Source organism: Oncorhynchus nerka, linkage group LG13 (genome assembly GCF_034236695.1).
Source record: "Oncorhynchus nerka isolate Pitt River linkage group LG13, Oner_Uvic_2.0, whole genome shotgun sequence".
Classification (NCBI taxonomy): Eukaryota; Metazoa; Chordata; class Actinopteri; order Salmoniformes; family Salmonidae; genus Oncorhynchus; species Oncorhynchus nerka.
The window spans coordinates 5,053,771-5,075,904 of record NC_088408.1 but is presented as its reverse complement, the minus strand read 5'-3'; the positions used below and the strand labels follow the sequence as shown (position 1 = coordinate 5,075,904).

General features: G+C 44.4%; 1 protein-coding gene across 3 annotated transcripts in view; it reads right to left on the bottom strand.

The window, feature by feature from the left end:
• The window catches only part of LOC135574657 (eyes absent homolog 4-like), a 166,862-nt gene that overhangs the window by 90,848 nt on the left and 53,880 nt on the right, over positions 1 to 22,134 (bottom strand). For all 3 annotated transcript variants that reach the window (XM_065026133.1, XM_065026132.1, XM_065026134.1), the window contains one exon: positions 5,688 to 5,737. In XM_065026133.1, coding sequence (XP_064882205.1) covers positions 5,688 to 5,737 — 50 coding nt within the window. The remainder of the gene's footprint in view (positions 1 to 5,687; positions 5,738 to 22,134) is intronic.

The window sequence follows — 22,134 nt, the reverse complement described above, 5'->3', positions numbered from 1 at the left end:
TGTTTCAGCTGGTATAGTCAGTCTAGCTGTGTGGAGGAGATGGTACTGCTCTGTTTCAGCTGGTATGGTCAGTCTAGCTGTGTGGAGGAGAAGGTACTGCTCTGTTTCAGCTGGTATGGTCAGTCTAGCTGTATGGAGAAGGTACTGCTCTGTTTCAGCTGGTATAGTCAGTCTAGCTGTATGGAGAAGGTACTGCTCTGTTTCAGCTGGTATAGTCAGTCTAGCTGTATGGAGGAGAAGGTACTGCTCTGTTTCAGCTGGTATGGTCAGTCTAGCTGTATGGAGGAGAAGGTACTGCTCTGTTTCAGCTGGTATGGTCAGTCTAGCTGTATGGAGAAGGTACTGCTCTGTTTCAGCTGGTATGGTCAGTCTAGCTGTATGGAGAAGGTACTGCTCTGTTTCAGCTGGTATGGTCAGTCTAGCTGTATGGAGGAGAAGGTACTGCTCTGTTTCAGCTGGTATGGTCAGTCTAGCTGTGTGGAGAAGAAGGTACTGCTCTGTTTCAGCTGTTATGGTCAGTCTAGCTGTATGGAGGAGAAGGTACTGCTCTGTTTCAGCTGGTATGGTCAGTCTAGCTGTATGGAGGAGAAGGTACTGCTCTGTTTCAGCTGGTATGGTCAGTCTAGCTGTATGGAGGAGAAGGTACTGCTCTGTTTCAGCTGGTATAGTCAGTCTAGCTGTATGGAGAAGGTACTGCTCTGTTTCAGCTGGTATAGTCAGTCTAGCTGTATGGAGAAGGTACTGCTCTGTTTCAGCTGGTATAGTCAGTCTAGCTGTATGGAGAAGGTACTGCTCTGTTTCAGCTGGTATAGTCAGTCTAGCTGTATGGAGAAGGTACTGCTCTGTTTCAGCTGTTATAGTCAGTCTAGCTGTATGGAGGAGAAGGTACTGCTCTGTTTCAGCTGGTATAGTCAGTCTAGCTGTCTGGAGAAGGTACTGCTCTGTTTCAGCTGGTATAGTCAGTCTAGCTGTATGGAGAAGGTACTGCTCTGTTTCAGCTGGTATAGTCAGTCTAGCTGTATGGAGAAGGTACTGCTCTGTTTCAGCTGGTATAGTCAGTCTAGCTGTATGGAGAAGGTACTGCTCTGTTTCAGCTGGTATGGTCAGTCTAGCTGTATGGAGAAGGTACTGCTCTGTTTCAGCTGGTATAGTCAGTCTAGCTGTATGGAGAAGGTACTGCTCTGTTTCAGCTGGTATAGTTAGTCTAGCTGTATGGAGGAGAAGGTACTGCTCTGTTTCAGCTGGTATAGTCAGTCTAGCTGTATGGAGAAGGTACTGCTCTGTTTCAGCTGGTATAGTCAGTCTAGCTGTATGGAGGAGAAGGTACTGCTCTGTTTCAGCTGGTATAGTCAGTCTAGCTGTATGGAGAAGGTACTGCTCTGTTTCAGCTGGTATGGTCAGTCTAGCTGTATGGAGAAGGTACTGCTCTGTTTCAGCTGGTATGGTCAGTCTAGCTGTATGGAGGAGAAGGTACTGCTCTGTTTCAGCTGGTATGGTCAGTCTAGCTGTATGGAGGAGAAGGTACTGCTCTGTTTCAGCTGGTATGGTCAGTCTAGCTGTATGGAGGAGAAGGTACTGCTCTGTTTCAGCTGGTATAGTCAGTCTAGCTGTATGGAGAAGGTACTGCTCTGTTTCAGCTGGTATAGTCAGTCTAGCTGTATGGAGGAGAAGGTACTGCTCTGTTTCAGCTGGTATAGTCAGTCTAGCTGTATGGAGAAGGTACTGCTCTGTTTCAGCTGGTATGGTCAGTCTAGCTGTATTGAGAAGGTACTGCTCTGTTTCAGCTGGTATGGTCAGTCTAGCTGTATGGAGGAGAAGGTACTGCTCTGTTTCAGCTGGTATAGTCAGTCTAGCTGTATGGAGGAGAAGGTACTGCTCTGTTTCAGCTGGTATGGTCAGTCTAGCTGTATGGAGGAGAAGGTACTGCTCTGTTTCAGCTGGTATGGTCAGTCTAGCTGTATGGAGGAGAAGGTACTGCTCTGTTTCAGCTGGTATGGTCAGTCTAGCTGTATGGAGGAGAAGGTACTGCTCTGTTTCAGCTGGTATGGTCAGTCTAGCTGTCTGGAGAAGGTACTGCTCTGTTTCAGCTGGTATGGTCAGTCTAGCTGTCTGGAGAAGGTACTGCTCTGTTTCAGCTGGTATGGTCAGTCTAGCTGTATGGAGAAGAAGGTACTGCTCTGTTTCAGCTGGTATAGTCAGTCTAGCTGTATGGAGGAGAAGGTACTGCTCTGTTTCAGCTGGTATAGTCAGTCTAGCTGTATGGAGAAGGTACTGCTCTGTTTCAGCTGGTATGGTCAGTCTAGCTGTATGGAGAAGGTACTGCTCTGTTTCAGCTGGTATGGTCAGTCTAGCTGTATGGAGGAGAAGGTACTGCTCTGTTTCAGCTGGTATGGAGGGTCTAGCTGTATGGAGGAGAAGGTACTGCTCTGTTTCAGCTGGTATGGTCAGTCTAGCTGTCTGGAGAAGGTACTGCTCTGTTTCAGCTGGTATGGTCAGTCTAGCTGTATGGAGAAGGTACTGCTCTGTTTCAGCTGGTATGGTCAGTCTAGCTGTATGGAGAAGAAGGTACTGCTCTGTTTCAGCTGTTATGGTCAGTCTAGCTGTGTGGAGGAGAAGGTACTGCTCTGTTTCAGCTGTTATGGTCAGTCTAGCTGTATGGAGGAGAAGGTACTGCTCTGTTTCAGCTGTTATGGTCAGTCTAGCTGTGTGGAGGAGAAGGTACTGCTCTGTTTCAGCTGGTATAGTCAGTCTAGCTGTATGGAGGAGAAGGTACTGCTCTGTTTCAGCTGGTATAGTCAGTCTAGCTGTATGGAGGAGAAGGTACTGCTCTGTTTCAGCTGGTATAGTCAGTCTAGCTGTGTGGAGGAGAAGGTACTGCTCTGTTTCAGCTGGTATAGTCAGTCTAGCTGTATGGAGGAGAAGGTACTGCTCTGTTTCAGCTGGTATAGTCAGTCTAGCTGTGTGGAGGAGAAGGTACTGCTCTGTTTCAGCTGGTATGGTCAGTCTAGCTGTGTGGAGGAGAAGGTACTGCTCTGTTTCAGCTGGTATGGTCAGTCTAGCTGTATGGAGGAGAAGGTACTGCTCTGTTTCAGCTGGTATGGTCAGTCTAGCTGTATGGAGGAGAAGGTACTGCTCTGTTTCAGCTGGTATGGTCAGTCTAGCTGTATGGAGGAGAAGGTACTGCTCTGTTTCAGCTGGTATAGTCAGTCTAGCTGTATGGAGGAGAAGGTACTGCTCTGTTTCAGCTGGTATAGTCAGTCTAGCTGTATGGAGGAGAAGGTACTGCTCTGTTTCAGCTGGTATAGTCAGTCTAGCTGTATGGAGAAGGTACTGCTCTGTTTCAGCTGGTATAGTCAGTCTAGCTGTATGGAGGAGAAGGTACTGCTCTGTTTCAGCTGGTATGGTCAGTCTAGCTGTATGGAGGAGAAGGTACTGCTCTGTTTCAGCTGGTATAGTCAGTCTAGCTGTGTGGAGGAGAAGGTACTGCTCTGTTTCAGCTGGTATGGTCAGTCTAGCTGTATGGGAGAAGGTACTGCTCTGTTTCAGGAGAAGGTACTGCTCTGTTTCAGCTGGTATGGTCAGTCTAGCTGTATGGAGGAGAAGGTACTGCTCTGTTTCAGCTGGTATGGTCAGTCTAGCTGTATGGAGGAGAAGGTACTGCTCTGTTTCAGCTGGTATGGTCAGTCTAGCTGTATGGAGGAGAAGGTACTGCTCTGTTTCAGCTGGTATGGTCAGTCTAGCTGTATGGAGGAGAAGGTACTGCTCTGTTTCAGCTGGTATAGTCAGTCTAGCTGTATGGAGGAGAAGGTACTGCTCTGTTTCAGCTGGTATAGTCAGTCTAGCTGTATGGAGGAGAAGGTACTGCTCTGTTTCAGCTGGTATAGTCAGTCTAGCTGTATGGAGGAGAAGGTACTGCTCTGTTTCAGCTGGTATAGTCAGTCTAGCTGTATGGAGGAGAAGGTACTGCTCTGTTTCAGCTGGTATAGTCAGTCTAGCTGTATGGAGGAGAAGGTACTGCTCTGTTTCAGCTGGTATAGTCAGTCTAGCTGTATGGAGGAGAAGGTACTGCTCTGTTTCAGCTGGTATAGTCAGTCTAGCTGTATGGAGAAGGTACTGCTCTGTTTCAGCTGGTATAGTCAGTCTAGCTGTATGGAGGAGAAGGTACTGCTCTGTTTCAGCTGGTATAGTCAGTCTAGCTGTATGGAGGAGAAGGTACTGCTCTGTTTCAGCTGGTATAGTCAGTCTAGCTGTATGGAGGAGGGTACTGCTCTGTTTCAGCTGGTATAGTCAGTCTAGCTGTATGGAGGAGAGGTACTGCTCTGTTTCAGCTGGTATAGTCTGTTTCAGTCTAGCTGTATGGAGAAGGTACTGCTCTGTTTCAGCTGGTATAGTCAGTCTAGCTGTATGGAGAAGGTACTGCTCTGTTTCAGCTGGTATAGTCAGTCTAGCTGTATGGAGAAGGTACTGCTCTGTTTCAGCTGGTATAGTCAGTCTAGCTGTATGGAGAAGGTACTGCTCTGTTTCAGCTGGTATAGTCAGTCTAGCTGTATGGAGAAGGTACTGCTCTGTTTCAGCTGGTATAGTCAGTCTAGCTGTATGGAGAAGGTACTGCTCGGAGAAGAAGGTGTTTTTTGTATATCCTTTTTTTTATAATGGTTTGAATCCTTCTTAAAGTAATTTGTGGATTCAGAGAAAATATTTAAAATGTGTGTGTGTCTGTGTGTGTGTGTGTGTGTGTGTGTCTGTGTGTATGTGTGTGTATGTGTGTGTGTGTGTGTGTGTGTGTGTGTGTGTGTGTGTGTGTGTGTCTGTGTCACAGGATTCAAACCATTATAAGGACATTAAAAACACCTGTGTCAAGCCTCAGTCCCGCAGGTCTCTCGTGTCCAGATAGAAGTAGACAGAGGAATCCTAAAATAAATGTGGATGTGTGTATCGGTCTGGACTCTCTCTCTCTCTCCTCTCTAATAGAGACTCTCTCTCTCCTCTCTAATAGACTCTCTCCTCTCTAACAGAGACTCTTTTTCTATCTGAGACTCTCTCTTCCTCTTATTTCTTAAAAAAAAAAATTCAACAGGAAATTATTATCTCTAAAGACCTCTCTCTCTCTCTGTCTCTCTCTCTCTCTGTCTCTCTCTCTCTCCTCTGTATTCTCTCTCTGTCTCGCTCTCTCTCTCTCTGTCTCTCTGTCTCTCTCTGTCTCTCTCTCCTCTCTCTGTCTCTCTCTCTCTCTCTCTGTCTCTCTCTGTCTCTCTCTCTCTGTCCCCCCCTCTCCTCTCTCTCTCTCTTGCTTTCTTGGCTGATCCTCCCTCTATCTCTTTCTCTTTAGGAGGTGAAGAAAGAGAAACTCTTTCATAACGATACTACAGTTTATCTGAAGCAGAGTGACGATCAAACAGTATTACTTTTCTTTCAACGCTATGAAATGAAAGAGACAGCGAGAGAGATAAAAAGAGAGTGGTCCTGTCCTCCAGCGTGGCTCTGGGCCTGGGAACATGTTGATGACCTCACCGTGTGTAACATCATATCTCAGAGCCATGACCAGACAGCCAGGCATGCTGATACACACACACGCACGCACACACGCATGCACGCACGCACGCACGCACGCACGCACGCACGCACACACACACACACACACACACACACACACACACACACACACACACACACAGGGAAGTTGTTACCTGGTGTCTGAGTGGTCTGGAACATGGGAGTCGTTGTGTGATGTCTTCACCTGCAGAGAGAAGAGACGACCATGTAAGTATTTTATCTCCTCCGACCAGAACGTCGTCCTATCTCCTCCGACCAGAACGTCGTCCTATCTCCTCTGACCAGAACGTCGTCCTATCTCCTCTGACCAGAACATCGTCCTATCTCCTCTGACCAGAACGTCGTCCTATCTCCTCTGACCAGAACGTCGTCCTATCTCCTCCGACCAGAACGTCGTCCTATCTCCTCTGACCAGAACGTCGTCCTATCTCTGTCCTGTCTCCTCCGACCAGAACGTCATCCTATCTCCTCCGACCAGAACGTCGTCCTGTCTCCTCCGACCAGAACGTCATCCTATCTCCTCTGACCAGAATGCCGGCCGCCATTTTCTCTTCATGTCCTGGCATTTCTACATGTTGAAAAGCCGCCATTCATCGACACCCAGCAGAGTGATCACTAACACGCCTCGACCAACCGCTGCCTTGAGCCAATCATCTTTGTGGTGTCTGAGATATAACTGACCGAATGTTGGTCTATTTGGTAACACTGTAGAGCATCTACTAACCCTACCTACAGATGGACTACCTACAGATGGACATCTACAGATGGACTACGTACAGATGGACTACCTACTACCTACAGATGGACTACCTACAGATGTACTACCTACTATCTACAGATGGACTACCTACAGATGGACTACCTACAGATGGATTACCTACAGATGGACTGCCTACAGATGGACTACCTACAGATGGACTACCTACTACCTACAGATGGACTACCTACTACCTACAGATGGATTACCTACAGATGGACTGCCTACAGATGGACTATCTACTACCTACAGATGGACTACCTACAGATGGACTATCTACTACCTACAGATGGACTACCTACAGATGGACTACCTACTACCTACAGATGGAGTACCTACTATCTACAGATGGACTACCTACAGATGGACTACCTACTATCTACAGATGGAATACCTACAGATGGACTACTTACTATCTGCAGGTGGACTACCTACAGATGGACTACCTACTACCTACAGATGGACTACCTACTATCTACAGATGGACTACCTAGAGATGGACTACCTACAGATGGACTACCTACTATCTACAGATGGACTACCTACTACCTACAGATGGATTACCTACAGTGTATATTTGGCCATTTGGCCTTGTGTTTTAGGTTATTATCCTGCTGTAAGGTGAATGTATCTGTGTCTGGTGGAAAGCAAACTGAACCAGGTTTTCCTCTAGGATTTTGACTGCTTAGCTCCATTCTGGTTATTTTTGACCTCAAAAACTCTCCAGTCCTTAACGATTACAAGCATACCCATAACATGATGTAGCCACAACTATGCTTGAAAACATAGAGAGTGGTACTCAGTAATGTATTGGATTGGATTTGCCCCCAGAATAACACTTTGTATTCAGGACAAAAAGTGAATTGCTTGGCAACATTTTTTGCAGTATTACTTTAGTGCCTTGTTGCAAACAGGATGAGTGTTTTGGAATAGAGTGGGAGGCTCCGGTGCACAACTGAGCAAGAGGACAAGTACATTAGAGTGTCTAGTTTGAGAAACAGACGCCTCACAAGTCCTCAACTGGCAGCTTCATTAAATAGTACACGCAAAACACCAGTCTCAACGTCAACAGTGAAGAGGCGACTCTGGGATGCTGGCCTTCTAGGCAGAGTTCCTCTGTCCAGTTTCAACGTCAACAGTGAAGAGGAGACTCTGGGATGCTGGCCTTCTAGGCAGAGATCCTCTGTCCAGTCTCAACGTCAACAGTGAAGAGGCGACTCAGGGATGCTGGCCTTCTAGGCAGAGTTCCTCTGTCCAGTCTCAACGTCAACAGTGAAGAGACGACTCTGGGATGCTGGCCTTCTAGGCAGAGTTCCTCTGTCCAGTCTCAACGTCAACAGTGAAGAGGCGACTCCGGGATGCTGGCCTTCTAGGCAGAGTTCCTCTGTCCAGTCTCAATGTCAACAGTGAAGAGGCGACTCTGGGATGCTGGCCTTCTAGGCAGAGTTCCTCTGTCCAGTGTCTGTGTTCTTTTGCCCATCTTAATCTTATCTATTTATTAGCCAGTCTGAGATATGGCCAGCATCCCGGAGTCGCGGAGTAACTGTTGACTTTGAGACGGGTGTTATGCACGGTGGTGGCATCATGCTGTGGGGATGTTTTCAGCGGCAGAGAATGGGAGACTAGTCAGGATCGAGGGAAAGATGAACAGATTCAAGTACAGAGATCCCTGGTGAAAACCTGCTCCAGAGCGATCAGGACCTCTGACTGGGGGCAAAGGTTCACCTTCCAGCAGGACAACGACACTAAGCACACAGCCAAGACAAGGCAGGAGTGGCTTCGGGACAAGTCTCTGAATGTCCTCGAGTGGCCCAGCCAGAACCCGGACTTGAACCCGATCTAACATCTCTGGAGAGACCTGAAAATAGCTGTGCAGCGACGCTCCCCATCCAACCTGACAGAGCTTGAGAGGATCTGCAGAGAAGAATGGGAGAAACTCCCCAAATACAGGTGTGCCAAGCTTGTCGTGTCATACCCAAGAAGACTTGAGGCTGTAATCGCTGCCAAATATGCTTCAACGATTCATTTGTTATCTCAGCCGCAAAGTTTGATTGATTGATCGATTACTATGACTTTGAGTAACCCCACAGGAAGCGATGTCTCCATTTAGGGTCAAAGGTCTATATTTGACTCTGCTTAGGATGGATAGAGAGTGGCACACTGACTGACCCCCACCACGACCTTTCACCTCCCAAGGGTTAGGTGTTAATTGGGATCAGGGGATGAATCAGAGACTTGTTACTGTCACTTAGCTACTTAGCTGTCCTTTCCATCTGTATTAGGGACATGTACACAACCGTTCAAAAGTTTGGGGTCACTTAAAAATGTCCTTGTTTTTTAAAGAAAAGCAACTTTTTCTGGCCATTAAAATAACATCAAATTGATCAGAAATACAGTGTAGACATTGTTAATGTTGTAAATTACTATTGTAGCTGGAAACGGCAGATTTTTTATGGAATATCTACATAGGCGAACAGAGGCCCATTATCAGCAACCATCACTCCTGTGTTCCAATGGCACGTTGTGTTAGCTAATCCAAATGTATAATCTTAAAAGGCCAATTGATCATTAGAAAACCCTTTAGCAATTATGTTAGCACAGCTGAAAAGTCCCAGGTGTCCTCCAGGCGAGATGCTTGGCATTTAGGCCAAAGAGTTCAATCTTGGTTTCATCAGACCAGAGAATCTGGTTTCCAAGCAGGCTGTCATGTGTCTTTTACTGAGGAGTGGCTTCCGTCTGGCCACTCTACCATAAAGGCCTGATTGGTGGAGTGCTGCAGAGATGGTTGTCCTCCTGGAAGTTTATCCCATCTTCACAGAGGAACTCTGGAGCTCTGGACCATCAGGTTCTTGGTCACCTCCCCCAATTACTCAGTTTGCTCCCCCGATTACTCAGTTTGGTGAAAACCTGTTTTCACTTTGTCATTATTATTGTTTGTAGATTGATGAGGAAAACTATGTATTTAATCCATTTTATAATAAGGCTGTAATGTGACAACATGTGGGAAAAGGAAAGGGGTCTGAATACTTTCCGAACGCCCTGTTTCTAGTAACTCACATTCTGGGCACACTATGGGTCCCGATCCATAGTTTAAGATACACACTATGGGTCCCGATCCATAGTTTAAGATACACACTATGGGTCCCGATCCATAGTTTAAGATACACACTATGGGTCCCGATCCATAGTTTAAGATACACACTATGGGTCAAGATCCATAGTTTAAGATACACACTATGGGTCCCGATCCATAGTTTAAGATACACACTATGGGTCCCGATCAATAGTTTAAGATACACACTATGGGTCCCGATCCATAGTTTAAGATACACACTATGGGTCCCGATCCATAGTTTAAGATACACACTATGGGTCCCGATCCATAGTTTAAGATACACACTATGGGTCCCGATCCATAGTTTAAGATACACACTATGGGTCCCGATCCATAGTTTAAGATACACACTATGGGTCCCGATCCATAGTTTAAGATACACACTATGTTTCTTTTGTTTGTGTTTGTGTGTGTGTGTGTGTGTGTGTGTGTGCTCAAACCTGTTTCAGGTGAGTGTGTGTGTGTGTGAGGGTGTGTTCATTTGTTAATTTCAGCCAACTAGACTAAATGTTCTGATAAATCCCGCAACTAGACTAAATGTTCTGATAAATCACCCAACTAGACTAAATGTTCTGATAAATCAGTCAACTAGACTAAATGTTCTGATCAGGCCTAATAAATCAGCCAACTAGACTAAATGTTCTGATAAATCAGTCAACTAGACTAAATGTTCTGATCAGGCCTAATAAATCAGCCAACTAGACTAAATGTCCTGATAAATCAGCCAACTAGACTAAATGTCCTGATAAATCAGCCAACTAGACTAAATGTTCTGATCAGGCCTAATAAATCAGTCAACTAGACTAAATGTTCTGATCAGGCCTAATAAATCAATCAACTAGACTAAATGTCCTAATAAATCAGTCAACTAGACTAAATGTCCTGATAAATCAGTCAACTAGACTAAATGTCCTGATAAATCAGTCAACTAGACTAAATGTCCTGATAAATCAGTCAACTAGACTAAATGTCCTGATAAATCAGTCAACTAGACTAAATGTCCAGATAAATCAGTCAACTAGACTAAATGTCCTGATAAATCAGTCAACTAGACTAAATGTCCTGATAAATCAGTCAACTAGACTAAATGTCCTGATAAATCAGTCAACTAGACTAAATGTCCTGATAAATCAGTCAACTAGACTAAATGTCCAGATAAATCAGTCAACTAGACTAAATGTCCTGATAAATCAGTCAACTAGACTAAATGTCCAGATAAATCAGTCAACTAGACTAAATGTCCAGATAAATCAGTCAACTAGACTAAATGTCCTGATAAATCAGTCAACTAGACTAAATGTCCAGATAAATCAGTCAACTAGACTAAATGTCCTGATAAATCAGTCAACTAGACTAAATGTCCAGATAAATCAGTCAACTAGACTAAATGTTCTGATAAATCCCCCAACTAGACTAAATGTTCTGATAAATCACCCAACTAGACTAAATGTTCTGATAAATCCCCCAACTAGACTAAATGTCCTGATAAATCCCCCAACTAGACTAAATGTTCTGATCAGGCCTAATAAATCAGCCAACTAGACTAAATGTTCTGATAAATCCCCCACCTAGACTAAATGTTCTGATAAATCCCCCAACTAGACTAAATGTTCTGATAAATCCCCCAACTAGACTAAATGTTCTGATAAATCCCCCAACTAGACTAAATGTTCTGATAAATCCCCCAACTAGACTAAATGTTCTGATAAATCCCCCAACTAGACTAAATGTCCTGATAAATCCCCCAACTAGACTAAATGTTCTGATCAGGCCTAATAAATCAGCCAACTAGACTAAATGTCCTGATAAATCACCCAACTAGACTAAATGTCCTGATAAATCCCCCAACTAGACTAAATGTTCTGATAAATCACCCAACTAGACTAAATGTTCTGATAAATCCCCCAACTAGACTAAATGTTCTGATAAATCCCCCAACTAGACTAAATGTTCTGATAAATCACCCAACTAGACTAAATGTCCTAATAAATCAGTCAACTAGACTAAATGTTCTGATAAATCACCCAACTAGACTAAATGTCCTGATAAATCAGTCAACTAGACTAAATGTTCTGATAAATCACCCAACTAGACTAAATGTCCTGATCAGGCCTAATAAATCACCCAACTAGACTAAATGTTCTGATCAGGCCTAATAAATCACCCAACTAGACTAAATGTTCTGATAAATCAGTCAACTAGACTAAATGTTCTGATCAGGCCTAATAAATCACCCAACTAGACTAAATGTCCTAATAAATCAGTCAACTAGACTAAATGTCCTGATCAGGCCTAATAAATCAGTCAACTAGACTAAATGTTCTGATCAGGCCTAATAAATCAGTCAACTAGACTAAATGTTCTGATCAGGCCTAATAAATCAGTCAACTAGACTAAATGTCCAGATAAATCAGTCAACTAGACTAAATGTTCTGATAAATCCCCCAACTAGACTAAATGTCCAGATAAATCAGTCAACTAGACTAAATGTTCTGATAAATCCCCCAACTAGACTAAATGTCCAGATAAATCAGTCAACTAGACTAAATGTCCTGATAAATCCCCCAACTAGACTAAATGTTCAGATAAATCAGTCAACTAGACTAAATGTTCTGATAAATCCCCCAACTAGACTAAATGTTCTGATAAATCACCCAACTAGACTAAATGTTCTGATAAATCAGTCAACTAGACTAAATGTTCTGATAAATCACCCAACTAGACTAAATGTTCTGATAAATCACCCAACTAGACTAAATGTCCTAATAAATCAGCCAACTAGGCTAGATGATCATGAGCATCACTCACCTCAACTCAGCTAACATTTCCCAGCCTAACCAATATCCAAAAAGAGATTTGGTGAAAAGAAAAGTCTGACATTGATTTATCAAGACGAGTCCCAAACGCTTGTCTCAGAGCAGCACGAAACGTTGACCACACTACGAAATGTTGACCACACTATGAAACGTTGACCACACTATTGGCTATACGAAACGTTGACCACACTATTGGCTATACGAAACGTTGACCACACTATTGGCTATTCGAAACGTTGACCACACTATTGGCTATACGAAACGTTGACCACACTATTGGCTATACGAAACGTTGACCACACTATTGGCTATACGAAACGTTGACCACACTATTGGCTATACGAAACATTGACCACACTATTGGCTATATGAAATGTTGACCACACTATTGGCTATACGAAATGTTGACCACACTACGAAACGTTGACCACACTACAAAACGTTGACCACACTACGAAACGTTGACCACACTATTGGCTATACGAAACGTTGACCACACTACGAAACGTTGACCACACTACGAAACGTTGACCACACTATTGGCTATACGAAATGTTGACCAAACTACGAAACGTTGACCACACTATTGGCTATACGAAACGTTGACCACACTACAAAACGTTGACCACACTATGAAACGTTGACTACACTATTGGCTATACGAAACGTTGACCACACTATTGGCAATACGAAACGTTGACCACACTACGAAACGTTGACCACACTACGAAACGTTGACCACACTATTGGCTATACGAAACGTTGAACACACTATTGGCTATACGAAACGTTGACCACACTATTGGCTATACGAAACGCTGACCACACTATTGGCTATACGAAACGTTGACCACACTATTGGCTACACGAAACGTTGAACACACTACGAAACGTTGACCACACTACGAAACGTTGACCACACTACGAAATGTTGACCACACTATTGGCTATATGAAACGTTGACCACACTATTGGCTATACGAAACGTTGACCACACTACGAAACGTTGACCACACTATTGGCTATACGAAACGTTGACCACACTATTGGCTATACGAAACATTGACCACACTATTGGCTATACGAAACGTTGACCACACTACGAAACGTTGACCACACTATTGGCTATACGAAACGTTGACCAAACTACGAAACGTTGACCACACTATTGGCTATACGAAACGTTGACCACACTACGAAACGTTGACCACACTATTGGCTATACGAAACGTTGACCACACTATTGGCTATACGAAACGTTGACCACACTATTGGCTATACGAAACGTTGACCACACTATTGGCTATACGAAACGTTGACCACACTATTGGCTATACGAAACGTTGACCACACTATTGGCTATACGAAACGTTGACCACACTATTGGCTATATGAAACGTTGACCACACTATTGGCTATACGAAACGTTGACCACACTATTGGCTATACGAAACGTTGACCACACTATTGGCTATACGAAACGTTGACCACACTACGAAACGTTGACCACACTACGAAACGTTGACCACACTACGAAACGTTGACCACACTATTGACTATAGGAAACGTTGACCACACTATTGGCTATACGAAACATTGACCACACTATTGGCTATACGAAACGTTGACCACACTACGAAACGTTGACCACACTATGAAACATTGACCACACTATTGGCTATACGAAACGTTGACCAAACTACGAAACGTTGACCACACTATTGGCTATACGAAACGTTGACCACACTATTGGCTATACGAAACGTTTACCACACTATTGGCTATATGAAACGTTGACCACACTATTGGCTATACGAAATGTTGACCACACTACGAAACGTTGACCACACTACGAAACGTTGACCACACTATTGGCTATACAAAATGTTGACCAAACTACGAAACGTTGACCACACTATTGGCTATACGAAACGTTGACCACACTACGAAACGTTGACCACACTATGAAACGTTGACTACACTATTGGCTATACGAAACGTTGACCACACTATTGGCTATACGAAACGTTGACCACACTATTGGCTATACGAAACGTTGACCACACTACGAAACGTTGACCACACTACGAAACGTTGACCACACTATTGGCTATACGAAACGTTGACCACACTATTGGCTATACGAAACGTTGACCACACTATTGGCTATACGAAACGCTGACCACACTATTGGCTATACGAAACGTTGACCACACTATTGGCTATACGAAACGTTGATCACACTACGAAACGTTGACCACACTATTGGCTATACGAAACGCTGACCACACTATTGGCTATACGAAACGTTGACCACACTATTGGCTATACGAAACGTTGAACACACTACGAAACGTTGACCACACTACGAAACGTTGACCACACTACGAAATGTTGACCACACTATTGGCTATACGAAACGTTGACCACACTACGAAACGTTGACCACACTATTGGCTATACGAAACGTTGACCACACTATTGGCTATACGAAACGTTGACCACACTATTGGCTATACGAAACGTTGACCACACTATTGGCTATACGAAACGTTGACCACACTATTGGCTATACGAAACGTTGACCACACTACTGGCTATACGAAACGTTGACCACACTATTGGCTATACGAAACGTTGACCACACTATTGGCTATACGAAACGTTGACCACACTATTGGCTATACGAAACGCTGACCACACTATTGGCTATACGAAACGTTGACCACACTATTGGCTATACGAAACGTTGACCACACTATTGGCTATACGAAACGTTGACCACACTACGAAACGTTGACCACACTATTGGCTATACGAAACGTTGACCACACTATTGGCTATACGAAACGCTGACCACACTATTGGCTATACGAAACGTTGACCACACTATTGGCTATACGAAACGTTGACCACACTATTGGCTATATGAAACGTTGACCACACTACGAAACGTTGACCACACTATTGGCTATACGAAACGTTGACCACACTATTGGCTATACGAAACGTTGACCACACTATTGGCTATACAAAACGTTGACCACACTATTGGCTATTGCTTTTATTATAAGGATTGGATGACTTTGGGGAGATTTAGTAAGCAACAATTTGATACATGCCTTTCTATTGATTTAGCCTAATTCATGACATTATTTTGGTCATTTAGTGAGATTTATCCCCACAGTAATTATTTATGAATCCATCCAGTAGTGGGTAAGAAAACAGTGCTTGCTTAGTGGTGGGCTATGAGAAGAGATGGTTGAAGTGACATGAGGATGGTTAACGGGGCACTGCCTGGCAAAGTGGCCATCGAAGTCAGAAACGAACTGCAGGTTTAAGACCCTGGTGAGGAAGACGAGCACGCAAGATGAGCTTCCCTCAGACGGTTTCTGACAACTTGTGCAGGCATTTTTTGGTTGCGCAAACCCACAGATTCATCAGCTGTCTGGTCTGAGACAATTCCGCAGGTGAAGAAGCCTGAGGTGGAGGTCCTGGATGTACTACCAAATTCTCTAAAACAATATTGGAGGCGGCTTATGGTAGAGAAGTTAACATTAAAATTATCTGGCAACAACCCTGGTGGACATTCCTCCAGTCAGCATGCCAATTGCACGCTCCCTCAAAACTTGAGACATCTATGGCATTGTGTTGTGCGACAAAACTGCACATTTTACAGTGTCCTTTTATTGTCCCCAGCACAAGGTGCACCTGTGTAATGATCATGTTGTTTAATCAGTTTATTGATATGCCACACCTGTCAGGTGGATGGATTATCTTGGCAAAATGAGAAATGCTCAGTAACAGGGACGTAAACAAATGTGAGCTAAGAATTTGAGAGAAATACACTTTTTGTGAGTATGAAACATTTTTGATATCTTTTTATTTCAGCTCATGAAACATGAGACCAACACTTTATATGTTACGTTTAAGTTTCTGTTCATTATCAATGCAACAGTTAAATCATTACACCCCCCCCCCCCCCCCCCACCACCACTAAGGAGCAGGTTAACACTCCTCAGTCTGTCTCCACCACCCCTGTGTCAGTCAGTTAACAACCAGACTGCGGGTCATCCTCTTAGGTTGCAGAGCTGCCTAAAGGACCCGGCTGTCATCTGAGATGTCTGAATAGCTGACCTGTGACCTGGTTGTCCAGGCGACGGCGGCAGCTCCGAGTCGGAGAGAGAGAGAGATAGAGAGAGACAGAGAGAGAGGGAGAGAGAGAGAGAGAGAGAGAGAGACAGAGAGAGAGAGAGAGAGAGAGAGAGAGAGAGAGACAGAGATAGAGAGACAGTGAGAGAGAGAGACAGAGACAGAGATAGAGAGACAGTGAAAGAGAGAGAGAGAGAGAGAGAGAGAGAGAGAGACAGAGATAGAGAGACAGTGAGAGAGAGAGATAGAGAGACAGTGAGAGAGAGAGATAGAGAGAGAGAGAGACAGTGAGAGAGATAGAGAGACAGTGAGAGAGAGAGAGAGAGAGAGAGAGAGAGAGAGAGAGAGAGACAGAGAGAGACAGAGAGAGGGAGAGAGAGACTCGCCTCGTCTCCTGAGAACTCCAGGGGTGCATGCAGGTGCTGTTTTGTGATTATTTATAGTTATGTATTTATGTAAAGTAGCAGCTCCTATTTCTTTTATTGTGCACTCCTTTTGACCATAGTCACTTAGCAGGAATCAAACCCACAACCCTAATGTTGTACCAGTCCCGCATGGGAATCAAACCCACAACCCTAATGTTGTACCAGTCCCGCATGGGAATCAAACCCACAACCCTAATGTTGTACCAGTCCCGCATGGGAATCAAACCTACAGCCCTAGTGTTATACCGGTCCCGCATGGGAAGCAAACCCACAACCCTAATGTTGTACCAGTCCAGCATGGGAATCAAACCCACAACCCTAGTGTTTTATCGGTCCCACATGGGAATCAAACCCACAACCCTAGTGTTGTACCAGTCCAGCATGGGAATCAAACCCACAACCCTAGTGTTGTACCAGTCCAGCATGGGAATCAAACCCCCAACCCTAGTGTTGTATCGGTCCAGCATGGGAATCAAACCCACAGCCCTAGTGTTGTACCAGTCCAGCATGGGAATCAAACCCACAACCCTAGTGTTGTATCGGCCCCACATGGGAATCAAACCCACAACCCTAGTGTTGTATCGGCCCCACATGGGAATCAAACCCACAACCCTAGTGTTGTACCAGTCCCGCATGGGAATCAAACCCACAACCTTAGGGTTGTACCAGTCCAGCATGGGAATCAAACCCACAACCCTAGGGTTGTACCAGTCCCGCATGGGAATCAAACCCACAACCTTAGGGTTGTACCAGTCCCGCATGGGAATCAAACCCACAACCCTAGGGTTGTAACGGTCCCGCATGGTGTTGCAAATGCCATTCTCTACTAACTGAGTAACACGATACCAGAACCCCAGGGGCAAAATAGTCATTTGGGATGCAATTTTAGTATCGGATTAACTAAGCTTGGTTATATTAAGAACACGTGTTAATCGTAATTAAAGAGGTTGGTTATATTAAGAAAACGTGTTAATTGTGGTTAAAGAGGTTGGTTATATTAAGAAAACGTGTTAATTGTGGTTAAAGAGGTTGGTTATATTAAGAAAACGTGTTAATTGTGGTTAAAGAGGTTGGTTATATTAAGAAAACGTGTTAATTGTGGTTAAAGAGGTTTAGATGTAAACGTCTGTTTGTAATAATTGTGTATTTCCTTTTTTTATTTTCACACCAAAAACACCAAAAAAATGTGAAAAAAGATAGATTTGTATTTTTTCCTTAAGTAGGCTGTATATGGGCTAATAAAACGCATAGAATACAGTCTGAGGGTGGTTTTAACCTTCCTGAGTCTGAGGGTGGTTTTAACCTTCCTGAGTCTGAGGGTGGTTTTCACCTTCCTGAGTCTGAGGGTGGTTTTCACCTTCCTGAGTCTGAGGGTGGTTTTAACCTTCCTGAGTCTGAGGGTGGTTTTAACCTTCCTGAGTCTGAGGGTGGTTTTAACCTTCCTGAGTCTGAGGGTGGTTTTAACCTTCCTGAGTCTGAGGGTGGTTTTAACCTTCCTGAGTCTGAGGGTGGTTTTCACCTTCCTGAGTCTGAGGGTGGTTTTCACCTTCCTGAGTCTGAGGGTGGTTTTAACCTTCCTGAGTCTGAGGGTGGTTTTAACCTTCCTGAGTCTGAGGGTGGTTTTAACCTTCCTGAGTCTGAGGGTGGTTTTAACCTTCCTGAGTCTGAGGGTGGTTTTCACCTTCCTGAGTCTGAGGGTGGTTTTAACCTTCCTGAGTCTGAGGGTGGTTTTCACCTTCCTGAGTCTGAGGGTGGTTTTAACCTTCCTGAGTCTGAGGGTGGTTTTAACCTTCCTGAGTCTGAGGGTGGTTTTAACCTTCCTGAGTCTGAGGGTGGTTTTAACCTTCCTGAGTCTGAGGGTGGTTTTAACCTTCCTGAGTCTGAGGGTGGTTTTAACCTTCCTGAGTCTGAGGGTGGTTTTAACCTTCCTGAGTCTGAGGGTGGTTTTCACCTTCCTGAGTCTGAGGGTGGTTTTCACCTTCCTGAGTCTGAGGGTGGTTTTAACCTTCCTGAGTCTGAGGGTGGTTTTCACCTTCCTGAGTCTGAGGGTGGTTTTCACCTTCCTGAGTCTGAGGGTGGTTTTAACCTTCCTGAGTCTGAGGGTGGTTTTAACCTTCCTGAGTCTGAGGGTGGTTTTAACCTTCCTGAGTCTGAGGGTGGTTTTAACCTTCCTGAGTCTGAGGGGGGTTTTAACCTTCCTGAGTCTGAGGGTGGTTTTAACCTTCCTGAGTCTGAGGGTGGTTTTAACCTTCCTGAGTCTGAGGGTGGTTTTAACCTTCCTGAGTCTGAGGGTGGTTTTCACCTTCCTGAGTCTGAGGGTGGTTTTAACCTTCCTGAGTCTGAGGGTGGTTTTAACCTTCCTGAGTCTGAGGGTGGTTTTAACCTTCCTGAGTCTGAGGGTGGTTTTAACCTTCCTGAGTCTGAGGGTGGTTTTAACCTTCCTGAGTCTGAGGGTGGTTTTAACCTTCCTGAGTCTGAGGGTGGTTTTAACCTTCCTGAGTCTGAGGGTGGTTTTAACCTTCCTGAGTCTGAGGGTGGTTTTAACCTTCCTGAGTCTGAGGGTGGTTTTCACCTTCCTGAGTCTGAGGGTGGTTTTCACCTTCCTGAGTCTGAGGGTGGTTTTCACCTTCCTGAGTCTGAGGGTGGTTTTAACCTTCCTGAGTCTGAGGGTGGTTTTCACCTTCCTGAGTCTGAGGGTGGTTTTAACCTTCCTGAGTCTGAGGGTGGTTTTAACCTTCCTGAGTCTGAGGGTGGTTTTAACCTTCCTGAGTCTGAGTCTGAGGGTGGTTTTAACCTTCCTGAGTCTGAGGGTGGTTTTAACCTTCCTGAGTCTGAGGGTGGTTTTAACCTTCCTGAGTCTGAGGGTGGTTTTCACCTTCCTGAGTCTGAGGGTGGTTTTCACCTTCCTGAGTCTGAGGGTGGTTTTAACCTTCCTGAGTCTGAGGGTGGTTTTCACCTTCCTGAGTCTGAGGGTGGTTTTCACCTTCCTGAGTCTGAGGGTGGTTTTAACCTTCCTGAGTCTGAGGGTGGTTTTAACCTTCCTGAGTCTGAGGGTGGTTTTAACCTTCCTGAGTCTGAGGGTGGTTTTAACCTTCCTGAGTCTGAGGGGGTTTTAACCTTCCTGAGTCTGAGGGTGGTTTTAACCTTCCTGAGTCTGAGGGTGGTTTTAACCTTCCTGAGTCTGAGGGTGGTTTTAACCTTCCTGAGTCTGAGGGTGGTTTTCACCTTCCTGAGTCTGAGGGTGGTTTTAACCTTCCTGAGTCTGAGGGTGGTTTTAACCTTCCTGTGTCTGAGGGTGGTTTTAACCTTCCTGAGTCTGAGGGTGGTTTTAACCTTCCTGAGTCTGAGGGTGGTTTTAACCTTCCTGAGTCTGAGGGTGGTTTTAACCTTCCTGAGTCTGAGGGTGGTTTTAACCTTCCTGAGTCTGAGGGTGGTTTTAACCTTCCTGAGTCTGAGGGTGGTTTTAACCTTCCTGAGTCTGAGGTGGTTTTAACCTTCCTGAGTCTGAGGGTGGTTTTAACCTTCCTGAGTCTGAGGGTGGTTTTCACCTTCCTGAGTCTGAGGGTGGTTTCACCTTCCTGAGTCTGAGGGTGGTTTTCACCTTCCTGAGTCTGAGGGTGGTTTTCACCTTCCTGAGTCTGAGGGTGGTTTTCACCTTCCTGAGTCTGAGGGTGGTTTTCACCTTCCTGAGTCTGAGGGTGGTTTTCACCTTCCTGAGTCTGAGGGTGGTTTTCACCTTCCTGAGTCTGAGGGTGGTTTTAACCTTCCTGAGTCTGAGGGTGGTTTTCACCTTCCTGAGTCTGGGGGTGATCTTAACCTTCCTGAGTCTGAGGGTGGTTTTAACCTTCCCGAGTTAGAAATGTATCAAGACATAAGGACTTTTACTTGCGACATGTAGTTAAATACACTGAAGAGGAACAATGGATCCATTTTGAATATACGCTCACCCACAGAATCGTTCCACGTGTCTATTTCCAAAGGATCAAGCTACTTACATTAGCAACTTCATAGTTAAAGAACTCTACAACAATATGGACGAAAATGAAACCAAGAACCAAAGAACACTCCCTAGAAACACAACCTTATGGAACAATCCTTGGATAGCTTTTCAGAATCCATCGATAAATTGACCCACATGGAAAACTAGAGGCATAGAAACCGTAAATGACTTGGTAACAGGAAACATGTTTATTTCCACTGCCAGTTTAAAAAATATAATATAATAATTTTGGACTGACCAAATGAAGATATTACCAAATACATGCAACTTAAAAGATTCATATCACGGAATTCCGATTTGAAATCTTTAGGACATCAGAGCAACCTTGAGGTGAATCTTATTTGAGTCAGAAGATACTGTTCATATGATAGGTCAAATAGACAACACCTTTGTAGAGGGCCTATCCAACTGACAATGTTTTGGAACCAAGGTGGGGGGGGGGGGGGGAACAGTTGGAGCACAACTAAGGAAATTACAGTTAATTTATTATACAAGAGATGACATTCACAAACGCTGCAGCACAACGGCGAAGTCATGTCTCAAGTGTAAAACTAATAATGACTCAACAATCCTTTTTGGGAACGATGTAAATTACGGAAGTTGTGGGCGGAGCTAGAAAGTTGGATGTCATAAGGTGAACGCACCAATTTGTAAGTCGCTCTGGATAAGAGCGTCTGCTAAATGACTTAAATGTAAATGTAAAGTTGGCCTGTCAGAAGAATTAAAATGTAAACGTAATTTTAATCCGTCTGTCTGCATATTTCAGGCTGTCGACTAATCAGGATAGTTAACCATGATATCTAGGCACGATAGAAATATTAACAGAATTGAAGTTATTTATTTTTCTATGTGAACTGGAAAAAAAAACCCTAGAACAGTAGAAAGCAATGTGACAGGGGGAGAAGAGAAGAATGGTCCTGGTCTTCTGGTAACAATCCAACCCATCTGCAACACGACATCTGACACCACACACAGGCACGCACGCACGCACACACGCACGCACACACACACACACACACACACACACACACACAATACATTGTTCTACGTATCAAAAGCCTAAAACACATTTATTCCTAAACATTTGGTTAATTTTCTGAATAAAAATGAACAGAACTGGAAAATAATCAACATGGTGATAGGTTTATAATTTTGTCTTGTTATCAAATCGGTCCTTTACTATACTATCAACATTATAGGAGTGGGTCTGTCCTGACCCCTAATTACTCCACCCCAGGACAGACCCCTAGTTACTCCACCCCAGGACAGACCCCTAGTTAATCCACCCCAGGACAGACCCCTAGTTACTCCACCCC